This window comes from Alligator sinensis, unplaced genomic scaffold (genome assembly GCF_000455745.1).
Source record: "Alligator sinensis unplaced genomic scaffold, ASM45574v1 scaffold697_1, whole genome shotgun sequence".
NCBI lineage: Eukaryota > Metazoa > Chordata > Crocodylia > Alligatoridae > Alligator > Alligator sinensis.
This window is the reverse complement of record NW_005842426.1, coordinates 474,911-491,273: the sequence shown is the minus strand read 5'-3', so window position 1 is coordinate 491,273 and position 16,363 is coordinate 474,911. Positions and strand designations below refer to the sequence as shown.

Sequence of the window (16,363 nt, the reverse complement as noted above, 5' to 3'; positions counted from 1 at the left end):
CCGCGCCCGTCCAGATCCCTGCTGCCGGTACAGTGTGGAAGAATAAATAACGTAGTAGTTTTCAAAGACGGATTCCTTGAATTTGCATTCCGGCGTGAAAATATCCTGCAGAGGGAGAGAGAGAAGGGAAAAGGGAAAAAACCAAAAAGCAATGGAAGGAATTAATCACTAATCACTTAAGCCAGGCATCACTGAGAGCTAATCAATGTTCCCCAATTACAGTCAGCTTAGCAATAGAGCACTATAAATGGCAGCTATCTCAGACCCCAGCAATAAAGTGCAGATGTAGAAAACGGTCCAATAAAGCAGAAGTCCCCCATGTCTGTTGATACCGGAGGGCTGTTGTTTGCAAAGCAGCCTGCGATAGACATGCTCGGGGAAAGCGTGTGCAATGCTTTGGGGGTGTGGACACAACACAGTCCATAAGCCCAGGTGGGTTAGGAACCCCCTGGCTGTGCAAGGAGCCAGTGTGCGTGCAGGAAGGGGGTGTCTGGATGTCTGGGAGCCAGCTGCAGGTTCGTGTAGCATCTACAGCATGCTTGAGAGACGGCGGTGGCAGGGTTTTGGCTCTGCCGTCCAGGCAGCGGGGTGCGGATCCCCACGACACGGCTGCAAACGTGCAGCTGCCGGCACCTGAGACGGACACCTGGAAACAGCTGCCGAACGCGCCTCTTGGCAAAAGGCAGCTCTGGAGAGAGGAGGTGGACGGATGCTGAGAGGTGGCTCTCAGGAGCACGTTTGTATTTTCTTAATCAAAACTGGGGCAGGAGGGGGTGAAGGCACAAAGCATGAGAGAGGCTCAGTAAGGAAGGGGGGGAAATCAAGTCTCCCTGGACAGGGGCTGCTGGACTCAGGCCTGGCCAAGCAGTGGAAAGGGCGTAACAGGAACACGGTCAGATTTGCTGTCCAAACAGTTGCCTGGGACAGAGAGGGGAAGCCTTCCAAGCCAAGATGGTGCAAACTGCATTGCCCTCATCCTTTACCTTCTCCCTACACAGGGGTGGCAACGGCATCTAGCAAAGACTTCAGGCTGGATACACCTGCCCCACTGTGAAAGGGGGAGTGAGAAAAACCAATACAACCCAACACCACCCATAGCCTAGCAGGCTAGATGCCCAGAGGGCATCCAGTTCTAGCCCCTGTGTGGGGGCAGGCAGAGCCACAGCCATCACCCTATCCTCTCCATCTCTCTTTTTAACTAGAAAGCCTCTCCTGGACTCAAGGAAACTGCTCAGCGAACATTTTGTTACAACTGGTACCTCCTAGGTAAAGGTTTAGTTCCCCTGAATTGTTATTTCTTGAATAGCTTTTCATTGGCAAATGCCTCTACCTGCACTTCCAGCTGCCAAGAGCTCTAGTGACCTGGGCAGGGGGGTTGTTCTAGATGGGGCATCATTCGAGGAGCTGAGCAACGACATTGGAAATAGAAGGACGATGCTCGGCTTCCCAGACCCTATCCAATCGGATGGACACTCTTGTCCGGTAAATCCTGCTGCTAATGACCGCGGAGGAGCTCTCCGGTACATACTGCAGCATTGCATTCATATCATATCATTGGGGCTGCAATTCTGAGCTCCATTTCCCTGGGAAAGCCACTGCCAACTTCAAAGTGAAGCCGTCAGGGTCATACAACATCCTTGTTGCAGACCTCTTTTTAAAGGCAGCATTTTGCACATTCAGCCATAGTCCCAGCTGCAGGGTGCATTCCCGAGGGCTTCTTTTTTGTGTTATATAAAGTGTTGCTAGCATGACAATATATCTGATGTGCAACAGACCTGCACAGGCAGTCAGGCTTGAAGCCACAGGAGAGAAAGAGCCGCAGAACGTGCACCGCCTCGTGGCACGTAACCAAGTCTGCATCCGTCGTTAGCAGCGCGCGGATTAAAAATGCTTCTGACCCACCGGGTCCCTCTGCCGTGTGTGATGACGGGACCTCGTGCTTGTCTTTAAAGACGAATACTTTAGGGGGTGACAGGCTAGATGGGATCTGGGAGGCTTCTCATAGCACTTGGGGAAACAGTAGGAAGTAATGTGCCAGTGACTTGTGCTCCCAAATATCACCCCAAAGCCATTCTCTGTATTCAGCTCCGGGGTGGGCCCTCCACAGGCTTTGTCTTGGCTTCGAATACACAACTCGTATGGGGCAGAGAGACATATTAGCACTTTTGGTAATGCCAGAAATCAGACAGCTACTTTGCAGTTAGGTATTATTATTATCATCACTGTCATTATTATTATTATTACCATCATCATCCCCAGCGATCTTTCCTGCCCAAGTGCAGGGGGGCTGGACCCAAGGATCTCGTGAGGTCCCTTCCAGCCCCTCACATCTATGAATCATCATCATCATCGTTGTCATTATTATTATTATTATTATTGTTGTTAAAAATGGGGTATGATGAGGAGGTCAAGGCACAAAACCTGAGAAAGGCTGAATATAAGGGGGAGGAGAGGGAAATCAATGAAAATATTCTGTGAAGTGTAGACCATCTCTGTGCACAGAGGATGCTGGAGTCAGAAAAAGGCATGACAGGAACACAGTCAGAATTGCCTATTATTAATATTTTGATTAATCATTAAAAATAATCAAGTTAATAATTTAATAATCACTATTCATAACTGCTAATAATGATACTTAATCATTGCAGTTATATTAGTTATTAGTTCTTGCTCATTGTTACAAATGATAACAGTAATCATAATGATAATGATAATAACAATCATAACAGTAATAACAACAATTATAGTGATAATAATAATAATATTGCAATGCCAGCTGCAGGGCATTATGCCAGACATTGTACAATTGCAAACCACACCAGAGACCGTCCCTGCCTCAAAGAGCCTATGATGTACTGAGCAGAGTGACTCGTCCCAGGTGCACACCGATAAAATAAATGGTTTCCCCATAAAAACGGATATGTCATACTAACAGCAAGGTGGTAGGCTGTAGTGTGACCCTGCTGCAATCGCATCCTGGGGTCCACACTTCTTCTCCCCCACTGCTTTCTTAAGAAATGAGAAAGGTTCCCCTTTACGTTGAGTCGTTCCTCTGCCACTGCCAGCCCCTGCCCACGAATGGTGGAGTTTGAAGGCTCGGCTGTGACTTTAGTGCTTCACACCTTGCCACCAGCAACACGGGTTTAGCCGACCCCTTTGCTGACGTGAATAATGCAAATCAGACCGCAGCTCCTCTTCCTGCTGCGGTGCTGCCTCTGCCCGTGCAAGAACCATTTGCATGTGCCTTGGGAAGCAGAGCGAGCAGACCTGACGTAAAGGGCAGAGCGGATGGGAACAGGCTCTGTTCTCTACGCTTCCCTTTCCATTTATTGCATTTGGGGCCAGGTTTTGAACAGCAACGGAAATCTGGAGCAACTCCTCCTGTATCAAAAACTTCTTTCTTGGAAAGACAAGGCTAGACTCTGTTCTACCCACTGAATGTCTTCTCCAGAAGAAGGTAGGGCAGAGTGGCCAGCCACGTTAGAAAGCATCGTTACGTGTCATTATATCAGGGATTTACACATGGGACTCAAGCCACTTTCCTAGGGGCTGTCTGTGGGTGCCTGGCCTGTCCCATGGGATTCATTTTGGTCAATCTGTAAGTGTTCGAACGTTTACTTGTTCTTTGGTTTCTTCTTGTTGGTGGCCACCCTTGAACATTTGCAAAGCGCATCTAGATTAGTGTACTAAGTTGCAGGATGTGCCATTTGTTGATGTCTTTGTGGATGCTGATAAGAGGGGATTGAAGCTGTCTACTCCGCTCATCTATCCAAGTTGACAGAGGCTGGTTATTTCATCTTAATTCTGGGGACAGTCCATGATGTGTGTTACTTTTGGCTGCTAACTTCACTAATACTCTTGGAGTGCTACAAAGTAGGAGAAGGATATTAGGATAATAACAGCAGATCATCTACCAGCTTTACTGTCAAAATTAATTACATTAAATCAAGTAAGGAACTGTTGTTTCGCTTATCTCAGCCTAAGAAGAGTGGCAAAGAAAGGGAATAACTGAAGGCGTACTTAAATGGTTTCACACTAATAAGATAGTTCTTACAGCCAACGCTGTGCACTGATGGAAAGATCTTGTAATTTAAGATAGTTCTCAGAAGTGCAGCGGGCTATTAGCCAGAGATGGAAAATCTGAGATTTGCAGCTGGTTTTAAGGAGAACCCAGCAATGGGGACATGGGCAACTCCAGAGATCAGAGCTTTCTCTCTGTGTGTGTCTACATGGATGCATTTACTGCACAGGAACCGAAATTACTGCGCAGTACAGGTGCACAACTACACGTGTGCGCCTGTACTGTGCAGTAAATATGGCACTTTGTGCTGACTTGGGTGTAAATTTGATACGTGCACCATGCAGGTATCAGATTTACACCTGATTACTTACTGTGCAGTAATGCACATGTAGACGCGTTACTATGGAGTAACACTAAAGTTAGTCCCAAGTCAGTCCACATGCAGCGTTACTGCACTTTAATGCCTGCATGTGTAGATGCTGGCCTATTCCCACTTATTGTGCAGTAACTTTAAGCTGGCATAAATGCATGTGTAGACATGCCTTCTATGAGGCAGATAGGAGACGGCAGCTTTAGTGCTGTATTCCCAGGGCCCTGTCCCCATAGTGGCTCTATCCTGACCTCTGTCCTCTTGGAGTAACAGGTAGGTTTGTCTCCATGGATCTCGACTGCCCCTGCCCTGTTATCGTGACCTCTGCGAATTAGGCATGCAATACTGGCCAGAGACTAATGTCCACTCTGTCCAGATGAAAATAACATGATGAAATTCAACGCACGGATGAGTAAGGGATGTCAGCTTTTGGCCCCTTCCCACAAAGGGCTTTTTTAAATCTGTGTATTTAGTCCCTGCAGGAAGTCCCCTGGCCCCCTCCCAGGAACATGTCTGGAGTGAGTGGCTTGGAGAAAGAAAAAAGGAAAGGAGAAAAGCTGGAGAAGAAAAAGAAAAGCACCCTGTCATTTTTTATGAAAAAAAGTCTTTTTGACACGATACGTGCTTTTGAATTTTGGTCAAGAATTGTTCAGCTTTCTAACAAAAAAATGGACACAGAAAATATTAAAAAATCATGGGGTTGGGATTTTTTCTATCTGAAAACAACCACTGAAAATATTCTTAAATTTTACTGAAAGCTTTGATTATTTTTACATACATTTTTTTCCATTGTGGAAAAAAAACATTGTGAGAATTACAAAAATAAATACATCTGAAGCCTTGCCTATTAAAAAAGGGGGGTTTTTTTTTTTTTTTTTTATTAACTTTGCCAGTGACTTTCCTACTAGGGTTGGATTTCAATCTATGTCCCCGGAGGGCAAAGTTTTGTGTCATGGTCCCAACAGGAACAATCAATTTGATTTGCTTTGTAAAAATGAATCTGGATTTTGCTTGTGCTCACATGTTGCCATGAACCTGGACAAAATTGAATGCTAATGCAGTGCATGTTGTCCCACTGGACAAATACACAGTTTTGCACTCTTAAAAATACTCAGTTATCCAGAAAATACAGCTCAATACGACTGACGGTTACTATTCTGGACTAGGGTTGCAGTGGTGTTGCGTCCACGATAGTCCAGGGAACATGGGAGAAGCCGGGCTTGTTTGGCAACCCCTTTTTTGGACTAACTCGAACACTGGGAGAGATATTAGACAAGTTCCTGGCTATGAAATGTCCTTCCTTGGGTCTGGGAAAGTTGGACTTTAGAGGAGGGTATCAGGTGCCCTGCTCTGCCCCGTTCGATGCCCCAATATCACGTGTATGCACATGAGGCTCCACCCGGCCCTGCTGCGTGCAGGAAATGCAAGTCATGCTTATGTTATTCTAGCCCCTTTGAAAAACACCCACCGAAATGACCAGCCAGACATGAGTGGGAGATGAGATGAGGCCGACGGAGGGCACTGCACTCCTCCGATAGACGCACGCGCTCCAGGGAAACCGAGCAGGAGTCTGTCTGGGAGACTTGCGGTCTCCGAGGGATTAGCTGCTATTTCTTGGAACGGCTGCCTGTCTTGCAAACGCTTCCAGTGCCGCTCAGCTGGGACGCAGCTCATTGAGAAAGGACAATGGCGTGCTGTGAATGAGCGGGGCCAGCCGGGCGGGGAAAATGGGAACTACAGCAAGTTCCCCAAGGCAAAGTCACTACCTTTCCCTTGACTTCATTGGCCCCTGGATCCAAAACTAGCTACTTGCTCAGGATTGAATCTCTTGATGTCAAGGCCAACTCTTCCCTTCCCCAAGAAGTTTAAAAGCACCAGCTTGGAAGAAGGCATCTATCCTTTTCCAAGTTCTCTCCTCATCCATAGGAGAAAAGTCTGGCTGAGTATAACGAGTCCCTGGAAGTAGCGGTAGGAAGAGAATGAGCCCATTCTGCAAGTAATTAGTGACACTGTATATGAAGGTAGATTAATTATGGGACTTGAAACTGCTAAATAATGTCTTTCCTGCATCATGGTTTGACTTGGTTTGTGGCACTTTTAGGCCTCTATTTACCCACAATGCACAGCTTGGCCTTTGGTGTAAGTCCTCCAAGCTGTGTTGTGGCTTGGGGTCTAGGCGTGATTTCCAATCCCTGAGAACCTAGCTGTCCAGCAATTGTATACATGTCAATTAAATATTCAGAATTTACTAGAGCATTTAAACTGTATTCATTTTAAATAACACCGAGTGAACAAGTCTTCTTCTGCACAGACCAGGAGCTGCGTCTTGCTCACTTTCTGGAGGGAGCTCTAGAAGTGACTGGAGCAGACAGGCTGGGTCGATGCAAGCACTCCTCTGCCCAAGAAGGATGGGTTTTGAGAAGAGACCCCAAATATTTTGACCGCGCCAAGAGTCCCACTGACTTCACTATGAGCAGATTTGGCTGAAACGGGAAAGCCTGGATACCAACAACAGCAAGCAGATAACACTGACATGGATTATTAGCAACGTGTAGATAAATAGAGACATGGGCAGAGGTCTTCAAAGATATTTTGGTGCCTAATGGCATGGAAAGATGCTACATTTTCCCTAATGCCAAGAATCGGCAGACAGAGTGCAAATCCCTAAACCAGGGTGAGTTTGCCACGTGGGGAATTACCCCTGAAAGAATAAGGAGTAGCACGCTACCGGTATAAGTTAAACTGATTTATGTTTTGTCTGTCTGCGGCCATTTGCTGAAAGAAGACAAGTCCGGTCTCCCACCATCTAAGTTGCAGGGTGCTATAAAAGTCACTTTTTGTGGGAGTTACCCTGGGAGAGCAGCATGTCTGTCTGCTCCTGATCTCAGTGGGATCTACACTGGCAGACAAAACTGGTATTTTTTACCCAGGGGTGTGTGCCTGAAGGGTGAAAATACACATTATGCCTAGACCACACTAAATGTGTGGGATGTTAGGTGTTGGTGAAGTTAAAATGTGCTGAGCAGCTGCGTGTTAAGGGTTAATACCGTGTCTTGCCTGCACCGCTCTGATTTGCCACTAGAGGGCTGGTGAGCAGGGGCGGGGCTAGGAGCCAGGACACTTGGGAGGGGAGGGCGCTGGGAGCAGTGCATCTTGGGATGCTGGAAGACCGCAAATGATTGTTTTATCTTCGTGGAGCAGACTGAATCAGGTAGCAAGACCCAGTTACCCCTCACCTGAAGTGGTGTAACTTTGAGGCGCTCAGAGGGTGCTTAGTATAACTTAACGAGCTGTAACATGTGGATGCGTGCGTTTGAAGTGCTCTTAGTATGGTCCCAGTGCAGTGTGTAACATCTCTCTTCGTCTGTCTCGACTCATCTAAATAGGATGAAGGTTCAGGACCATTGCAAAACCTTATCATTTCGAGCTTGATCCTGCCTATGCTGGCTCACAGGAGAGGTCTCTAGTCACGTGAATAACCCCACAGAAGAGAACTAGGAGAGTCCCACTAAGAATTATGCCATGCGAGTAACCCCGTGGGCTTCACCGACTACACTTGTGCTGAAGGAGTCATACGGAGATGAGGTTTATCTGCAACAGCCGTCACAGGGATGGTCGCAACTTGGGCAAACAAGGCCCAGGGGCTGGAGGGCAGCGCAGAATTCAGCCTGGCTTAGCAACCAGAGTCCCCGGGATGTGTGTTTGCACAGCCCCATTGCTCCAGGTATGCAAGCCCCCTACCCCAACTGCAGCATAGACCTCCCCGGAGAGTAGTCACGGTCTAACCCCTTGATTCCAGAGCATCTCACCAATGCATTTTACTCCTAACTTTTAACCTGGCCAATGCTACTCCTGCTGAGGACACATGCATTTCTTTAAGTGCTTCAGGGAAGTGAAAGACCCTCAAATGGGTTTGATCAGCCCTGGACTGGGGGGGTCACAGTCTTGACCCTAATGGAGCCCTCATTGAAACAAAAAGCTGACACGATGGCTGCAGGGTTCAACTCAGGACTACTCCGAAAGCTGAAGACGGCTGTATGGGAACAGGCCCAGGCAGGTGGGAGTTGAAGATTAACCACCGAGTAGCTTTATGCATGAAGGCAATCCACAGACCCACGTGGACGCAGAGAGGTGGCACATGAAACACTTAGTCCCTTGCTTTCCCTCCTACTTGTGAAAGGCTCAGAGCCAGCTTTGGGTCTGAAGGCTTGGAGAAGCTGAGCTCTGGGGTTGTGCTCATTACCAAATCCCCTCTAAACGAAATGTGTCTATCAAAGGCAGCCGCCTCTCTGGGAATGGATATTTCAGCAGTGCAACGCCAGGCCCCCCCTTCACGCTACCGTCAGCATCAGGCAGATCCCAAGCCTGTTTCTATTTTCCAGCTCCTTATCTGAGGACCCGTGCTCACTGATTGTCTCCTCTGCATCCTGGATATCTGATCAAGTGTCTGGAAAGGGGAGCGATGCTGTAACCTGCACCAGCACCAAAGGACTAAGCTGAAATGCATCTCCCCTCAAACCCATCCGTCAGGAGACATGAAGGGAGCAGACAACACAGTGATGAGTTGTACGAGAGGAAAAACTTGGGTGCCCAGGTCAGGAGAAATGATACTTTCCTTTTTATCTTGCCCCAACCAAAAATAATACCCCGGAAAGGATGATAATGGAGGAACCCCCACAGTGAAATCCAGATTATTTAACCTCTTTGGGCTCCATCTCTCCCTGCATACGTCTATTTGGTGTCTACGGCGGACACTGAACAAAGTACAGCCTTTGGGCACTGCTGCAATATAGGCTATGATCATCCTCAGCATCGTTCACAGACTTTCTGAACTGGCATTTACATATTGTTATTTCAATGACGGTGGCACCTGGAGACTCTAATCCAGATCCCGGCCGGCTGGCACGCAGAGCCCTGTCTATACTCACCCGACGAAACTGTCCCTGCCCTGGAAAATGTAACATCTGAAGCAATGAGAGGACTGCAAGGTAGGAGAGCAGAAGGGTTATTTCCCCTAGTTTATACTCAGGGGCACAGCACCATTAAGTGACTTGCCAAAGGTTGCACAAGGAGGCTGTGGCAGAACTTGGAAGTCAGCTTGGTCCCTGTCTCAGCCAGCGCTGTTTTCTCCTTTACTATTAACAGTGACTGCACATTGGCAACAGAAAGCAGGCTGTATGAGACAGAATCAGAATAAGGTCCCCCACATGCTATGCCCCCCAAAAAGATCTTGAACCCTCCCAGTGGACTTGGCGGGAGCACCCCACCGGGCCCAGGCTCTGCTAGCATCACCACAGCCTTCGGCCCCCCTCAACCTCACCCGGTTCGTGCCGTTTCACTCGGGGCTGATGCTTTCCTGCCCCTAGAAGAGATTTCAGCCCCTGCCCCTTGCACAAGCAGAGCTCACCGGCCGCAGCACCTCTCCCCCCTAAAATTACAACAGCCCCAGAAATACTGCAAGAGGCAACATCCCTGCCTGGCAAGAAGCAGCATATGCCTTTTTGTCCCCACCGCTGAAGAGACGGTCAAGCAGAGCCATCGTGGGGGGAGTTTTCGGTGGAGTTTCACTTTTGAAGCAACGCGTCGCACGGAGAGAAGATAGCAGCACCGGCCAAGGGGCTCACGGGGCCTATTACACCTGTCAGCTTCTGATGTCCCGAGACAGCCCCTCTGCTTCGACTCCTGAAATCCAGCAGTAGGGTTTAGTGGAAAGACACTGCCACTGACACGGGCCCTATCTTCCCTAACACCACAAAGATCTCCTCTTGCCTTAAACCAATTTCAGAGCTGTCATGGCCAGGGCTGGAAATCCAATTTCTCTGCTGCTCAGACTTTCATCCTGAAATGCACGGTACTAGATTATTAATGTTTTGACAACTTACTGGCACGCTGGCCACCGCTGACCAATTAACCACATGCTTTCGGTCAAAGGTGACAGGCAAGGCCAGGGTAGGCTTGGGTTGGATGGACAAGGTCTTAGACCCAAAAAGAATTATTACAAAGGCTGACAACTGGGGACGCATTGTTTTGGTTGGGGGGGGGTTTCCCCCTTTTGCTTTGATGTACTTCTCTGCACCAGTGCTGCACCCTTTGAAGGCAGGGGGAAGAAAGGCTGGTAGTGTTTTCTGACCTAAAACACAGCTTTGCTTTGCACTTGGGCCAAAGAGAAAAGTGTCAAGTGAAGGGTGGTGTTTGTGGGACAGGCTCCAGGCTGGCATCCTGGAGAGCTGGTACTGCAGAAAGCAGGGTAGATTTGCACCTTATAAAGTAATTGAAGTAGATATTTTATATATCTGTGTGTGTGTTTCTGTCTGTCTGTCTATTGATAGATAGATAGATAGATAGATAGATAGATAGATAGATAGATAGATAGATAGATAGATAGATATCCTGCCTTCTACTTGACTTCAGACTGACATAGGTAGCTGTGTTAATCTGGTTCTGCTCCAGACCAGGTATAGGTCCCTTGCCTATGGGGCAAGATGATCTGGGGCAGTTTCAACTGAACTTCTCTGGGTTTCATACTGTGCCCAACCCGCCGACCCTTTGCACTGTTTGCTGCAGGAAGGGAAAAGCTTAGTGTGATCAATCGATCCTCCCACCTCCCCCACAAAATTATAGGCCTGTTCAGCAAGGAGAGGGTGTTTTCCTGCAATAGGAGATGCCTTTTCCACTTGAGCTGCTACAGCAACCCAACCACCCCTTAGCTGACAGCTAATTCTTCTATGCAGGTCTCCTATCCAAAGCCAACCAGGCCTAACCCTGCTTGGCTTGCAAGAGCTGGTAAAAACCCACCCAACCCCCAAAGATGAAGCTGCAGCTCAAGCCAGAATCCTTCTGACCTCAAACAGAGCCTCTAAGTCCACAAAACTGCCTTGGGTTTTCCCTGCAACTTTACACTTCCAGCCTGAAGAAGCACCTGTGGACAGCGTGCGGTAGCACCCTGGCCTTTTGCATAAACCTTCCTCTTCCTGCAGTGCATATTAGACAGCTCTAGTGCATGAAGCCAAGTGACCCATGCCAGCTAGGGCTCCGCTTCCCAGGAATCAGACAGATGGAGGCTGCTGGGTGCATCATAAAGGATTCTGCAGTAGTAGCACTTGAGGGATTTTTCACTCGACTACACACCTTGCTGGAAAATTCCCATTAGTTTTGTCATCTAAACCTGCTCACAGCCAACTAATGACTGCAATTTCTAATCTAAGACAATACAGTAACTCTGGAGGTATTGCAATATAATGCACTGGCTCTATTTGGCACGGTGCACAGCGAAGCAGGGTAACTTTTGACTGCCTTTGCTAACACTCAACAAGCTGTGAGGAGGTGTCTTCAAATTATATGACCCAAAACACATCACACAAAAGAATCTGAAGCCAAGCAGTGATTCCCCCGCATTTGGATCCACCTACCACAGCACATGCCATATGGTAGATCCTGGCAGTACAATCAGATCCTGGGTGTGCTTGAGGGTTACTTCATGCAGAGCTAGGTGGGCTGGTTTGCAAACTGGAACCGGTAGTCATGAAAGGGTGATACAGGGTGTATCTGAAATAGTGAGCGTCTTAAAATGTAGGTGTTGGAGCCAATCAATTGTATGACCCTAAGACAATGCACGGCTACGGTCCTTTGCACGTGCTGTGTGTCGAGCCTGCTGGCTTCAATGCTGCCGAATTCTTATTTTCTGTATTCTGGATATATTAGTCAGGCCTCAGGACTGCTTGTATGTCCTCAAGGGCCATGTCTTGCATCAGGAAGGGTTTACACTGGAGTTCCCCTTGCTTTACACAATAGTTAAAAGGAGGTTGACTCCTATGAACAGGCACGCGAGGCAACACGCTCTGATCACCTGCCACCTGAAGAGCGCCGCCTTCCCGCTGAATTTGGAAACAAGCAGCCCCAGGCATTCACCATCGTGACTTGTGCCGACAGCACCTGCAAGAAGTGGCCTCATCTAACACCACTCAACAGCTAGTTATCAAGCCTGCTTGTTTGCAATCTGATACGCTGCGGAAAAACGAGCTGGGGGTCGATCCCTTTTCCTGCATCAGTCCACGAGACACAGATACCAGCAAGGACAGGCGTTGTTTGCTCCTGGACACAACCGTCCATCCTAATTAAGCATAATGTCTCAGAGCGGAGGCCGCCTTTGAATACCTCTTGATTACTAGGGGTTGTGGTGCTAAATTTTGATCCACGCTTGCTCAATGCAGCAGAGAGAAGGACCAGGCTCAAAAATGAGGTCTGAGCCAGGCAGGCTAAATTTCTGAGTTTTTAATTAAAACTGATGTTTTCCCTTCCATTACAAGGGAAGAAGCTGCTAGCCAAATTGGATTTTATGGATTCATGATAATCTCAGCGCTACCCATTTTCAAAAGCAATTCCTTAGCTCTTCAGAGCTCACAGATAACATTTGCATGGATACGGTATCTCTGCAGAAAGAAAATGCTCTGAGGGCTGAGCTGCCTGTAAGTTTTAATATGATAGGAACCGATATTTAAAATCGGCAGGATATGCACTAATGTTCATTCAAGGGTGATTTATTCACGCTGGGCATCAGGAAGCCACTAGTGCAACCCAAGCCACTGGAATGGTCCAACGCACAGGCTGTTGCAGCGTATAGGTGTAGCGTATTGCACTGAGAGGTCACCACGGACTCAGTTTTCAAAGAGCCTGGAGGCCCAGGAGATGCATGTTTCCTCTTTTGCCACCCTGGAAAGCAGGGGAATGTCCCCTGTCATCGAACATAACTCGAGGTAGAAAACAGATCTAGAGCCCCTTGAATTTACAGAGCACTTCTTTTCATTATACAGTGCAATTAGCTTTGTATTCTCCCCTCTCAGTGATGTCTCCACTTAATAAGTACAAGGGGCTGTAGAGCTGGGGCTTAGCTATGTCAAATGAATGCTTTTATACCTTGTCAATTCTGGCTCTGAATAAACCTGACATGAACACTGCTACCTTTTAACTACACGATGAGACTATTTGCATTTAAAATATACACACATATGATCACAGTACCGGTTTAGTGGAACTGATATTGCAAACTTTATAGCTGCTACTTTTGCACTGGGTATTTTCTGAACTATGCAAGATTTGGTGTATACACACATATATGCATATACACACGCATAACATAAATGCATTTATATACACATATATGGTGTATGTATACATATGTGTATGTATGTGTATATGGTGTGGCAGAAAGCCACCTTTGTCTCTCCCTAAAAACTCTGCTCTGTGACCATTTGATAAAGATGGGCCCAGCAGGGGACACACACCTGTACCGCATCTCTTTGGGTAACCTGAGCTGGATACATTCCTGAGGGAGAGGGGAAACCTGCTTCCTCTGCCTATGTGACTGACATCACATACCTGGGTGAGGGGCTTCCTTCCTGGTGCGCTAGAGTCTGCCTGGCAACTAGTGATGTATTTCAAATTGGTTGGCTGACAGCCAACAGGTGCTGACCTCCATTGGACCAGGTAAATGAGGTCACAAGGGCTATATAAGTTAAGGATGCCCTTCCATTACAAGGGAAGAAGCCCTTCCTTTCCCCCCCAAACATCAGTGCTCCTTCTCCTCTCCCTGAGGCCAGAGTAATGAGACTGACCAGGAAGAACAACCTGAGCAGCGAAGGAGACCAGCCAAACAGCTCTGCAGGAATCGCTCTCAGCTCCTCCCTCCACCCTGCTGCGGACCTCGCACCACGTAATTATCTCTGTCCACACATGACATTCTGGCAGGACGTAATTAGACAGCTACGCAGCTGACTAATGAACTGTGTCCATGCTCTTGGTCACTTGGGCCAAGCTCTTGAAGGCATCAATAATCACTGCAAAAGGCCGCACCAGCCGCGTCTCAATTGCCAGGAATGATGCACCTGTCAATACCCTTCGAGCAATGCTGGGGATGTACTTTTGCAAGAAGCATCAGGTGTTTCAATGCAGTTATTGGAAACATGGCAGCTTCGAAAGATCAGGGGGAGGCATGCGGCATCAATGGACCTGTGGTGGGATGGTCAGGAGGTCACTTGGGGAGATGGGGCTGCTTTGGGAGGTATCAGGGGCCAGGTGCTTACACTCCATGTGTCTCAGGGCTGGGGAGCTCCCAGCAGCAAACAGGAGCTGTCTGGGGAGAGGGGGAAGGATCTGGGTGCAGCGGTGCTGCAGGAAAACCATATCTATGGAGCTTCCTCGATGGGCCTTAATAATCCCAGCTCCCTGGCCTCATCGCTGACAACTGCAGAGCCTGCCCTTGCAAGCCAGCGCTGATGTATGCTTAAAAAATGGTGGTGCCATAAGTAGGAGAGAAAATGAATTGCCAAATGCACGCTTTTGCCCAGCACCCTGCTTGGCTGCATCTCACTGCCCTTGTGCCAGCGTCTCTCACTGGTTTCAAATGGGAGCAGGTCTGGCCCTTAAGTGCTACCGGCGATCTGTCTCTTTGCGTAACACTAGGGCACCTGGTGCCACAGGGTGGGAGCGTTCCCAGTTCCTGTGGGGGACCAAAGTGTTGCCACCCCCATTTCAAAGAGGGGGAATGCAGGTGTCCAGAGTTTAGGTGACTTGCACAAGGTCACATGGGAAGTTGGTGGCAGAGCCAGCGATGGGTCTCCATCCCAGGCCACCGCTTTAATCACAGAACATCCTTCATCTGTGAGCATTTACCCCTAATAACCACACCACAGTATAGGAACAGAGGCCTCCCAGCTCACCAAGGCAGTCTCCTGCCTTTGTAAGCATCTGTTTATCCCCAGGACCCACCAGAAACACATCTCCTGGGCCAGAGGTAAAACACAGGTGGGACAAGGGCACTGGCAAAGCCTCAGCCCTACAACGGCAGGAGATTAGGTTAATTATGCACAGATGCAGAATGATCCAGCATCTAGGGCACCTGTGCACCTTTCACCGTGAGCAAATATTGCCCCATTGCTCAGTGAGCACAGCTGCACGATGCTAGCATGGCCGCTTCCCCTCTTCCCAGCTCCAGCAGCTGCATCCTCTGCTCTGGGAGATGGGATGAGGTTGTTCAGCAATGATGACAAGCGCAGAAAACACAGACGTGATTTCCCTATCTCCAGCAGCAGCAGCAGCAGCAGCAACATCTCCCTTTGCAAGGATAAATTGCTTTTTATGTATGTGGCCTATGTGGTAGCATGTCCGGGAGAGCCTGCAATGTTTAGCCTCCAGCCTGATATGCCTCCAACTTATTCAATGTGGCAAGTCTCTGAATGCCACGTGCTCCGAGCAGTAGGCTGCTGTCCCTGTAGGCAAAGAAACTCTGTCATCCCTACTGCCGCATTTCAATGCACGAGCCTCCTCATCAGCAAAAGCCAAGTCAGAGCTGGCGGCAGCTCGCAGCCTGACCCATACATGGGGCTGGCGTGAGACACGGCCCCTTCTCTGGGGAGACACATCGGTCATTTTGCACCGAAGAAGACAGTGGAGAAGGAAGAGCTGAAGGCAGGAGGGTATGCAGGCAAGCTGCCTCCAGGCCTTTCACATTGCAATGCATCTCCTTGCATTCGGCTTATTTAATCCAACGGGACCCTGGGCTGACTTGGCTGTGGGGGCTACCACAACATGCAAGCAAAAGACAACAATAAGATAACACGGGACGTTGAGGTTAGATAACAGGACACATTTCTCACTAGGAGGGTAGTAAAGCACTGGGACAGGTTACCCAGGGAGGTGGTGGAGTCTCCATCCTTGGAGGTTTTGAAGACAAAACTGTGGCTGGGATGATGGAGTTGGGGCTGGTCCTGCTTGGAGCAGGGGGTTGGACTAGATGTGACCTCCTAAGCTCCCTCTCAACCTGATTTTTCTATGAATCAGTATATTGGCTCCTTCTTATTTTGTGCCCTCCGCAGCTCTGCAATGTCACAGCCTGTTGCTAAACACCTCCCACGTGTAAGGCAATGTTAAATGTCGTTGTCAGGCATGCTCATTTTCAAGAGGCCCAGGCCAAAGCT

At 48.5% G+C, this 16,363-nt stretch overlaps 1 protein-coding gene across 1 annotated transcript in view; it reads right to left on the bottom strand.

Moving 5' to 3' along the window:
- FGF12 (fibroblast growth factor 12) overlaps window positions 1-16,363 on the bottom strand; it is a 120,041-nt gene that overhangs the window by 10,304 nt on the left and 93,374 nt on the right. Inside the window, 2 exon segments of the mRNA XM_025211724.1 lie at window positions 1-2; window positions 4-105. The exon segment at window positions 1-2 is cut by the window's left edge and continues 116 nt beyond it. Coding sequence (XP_025067509.1) covers window positions 1-2; window positions 4-105 — 104 coding nt within the window.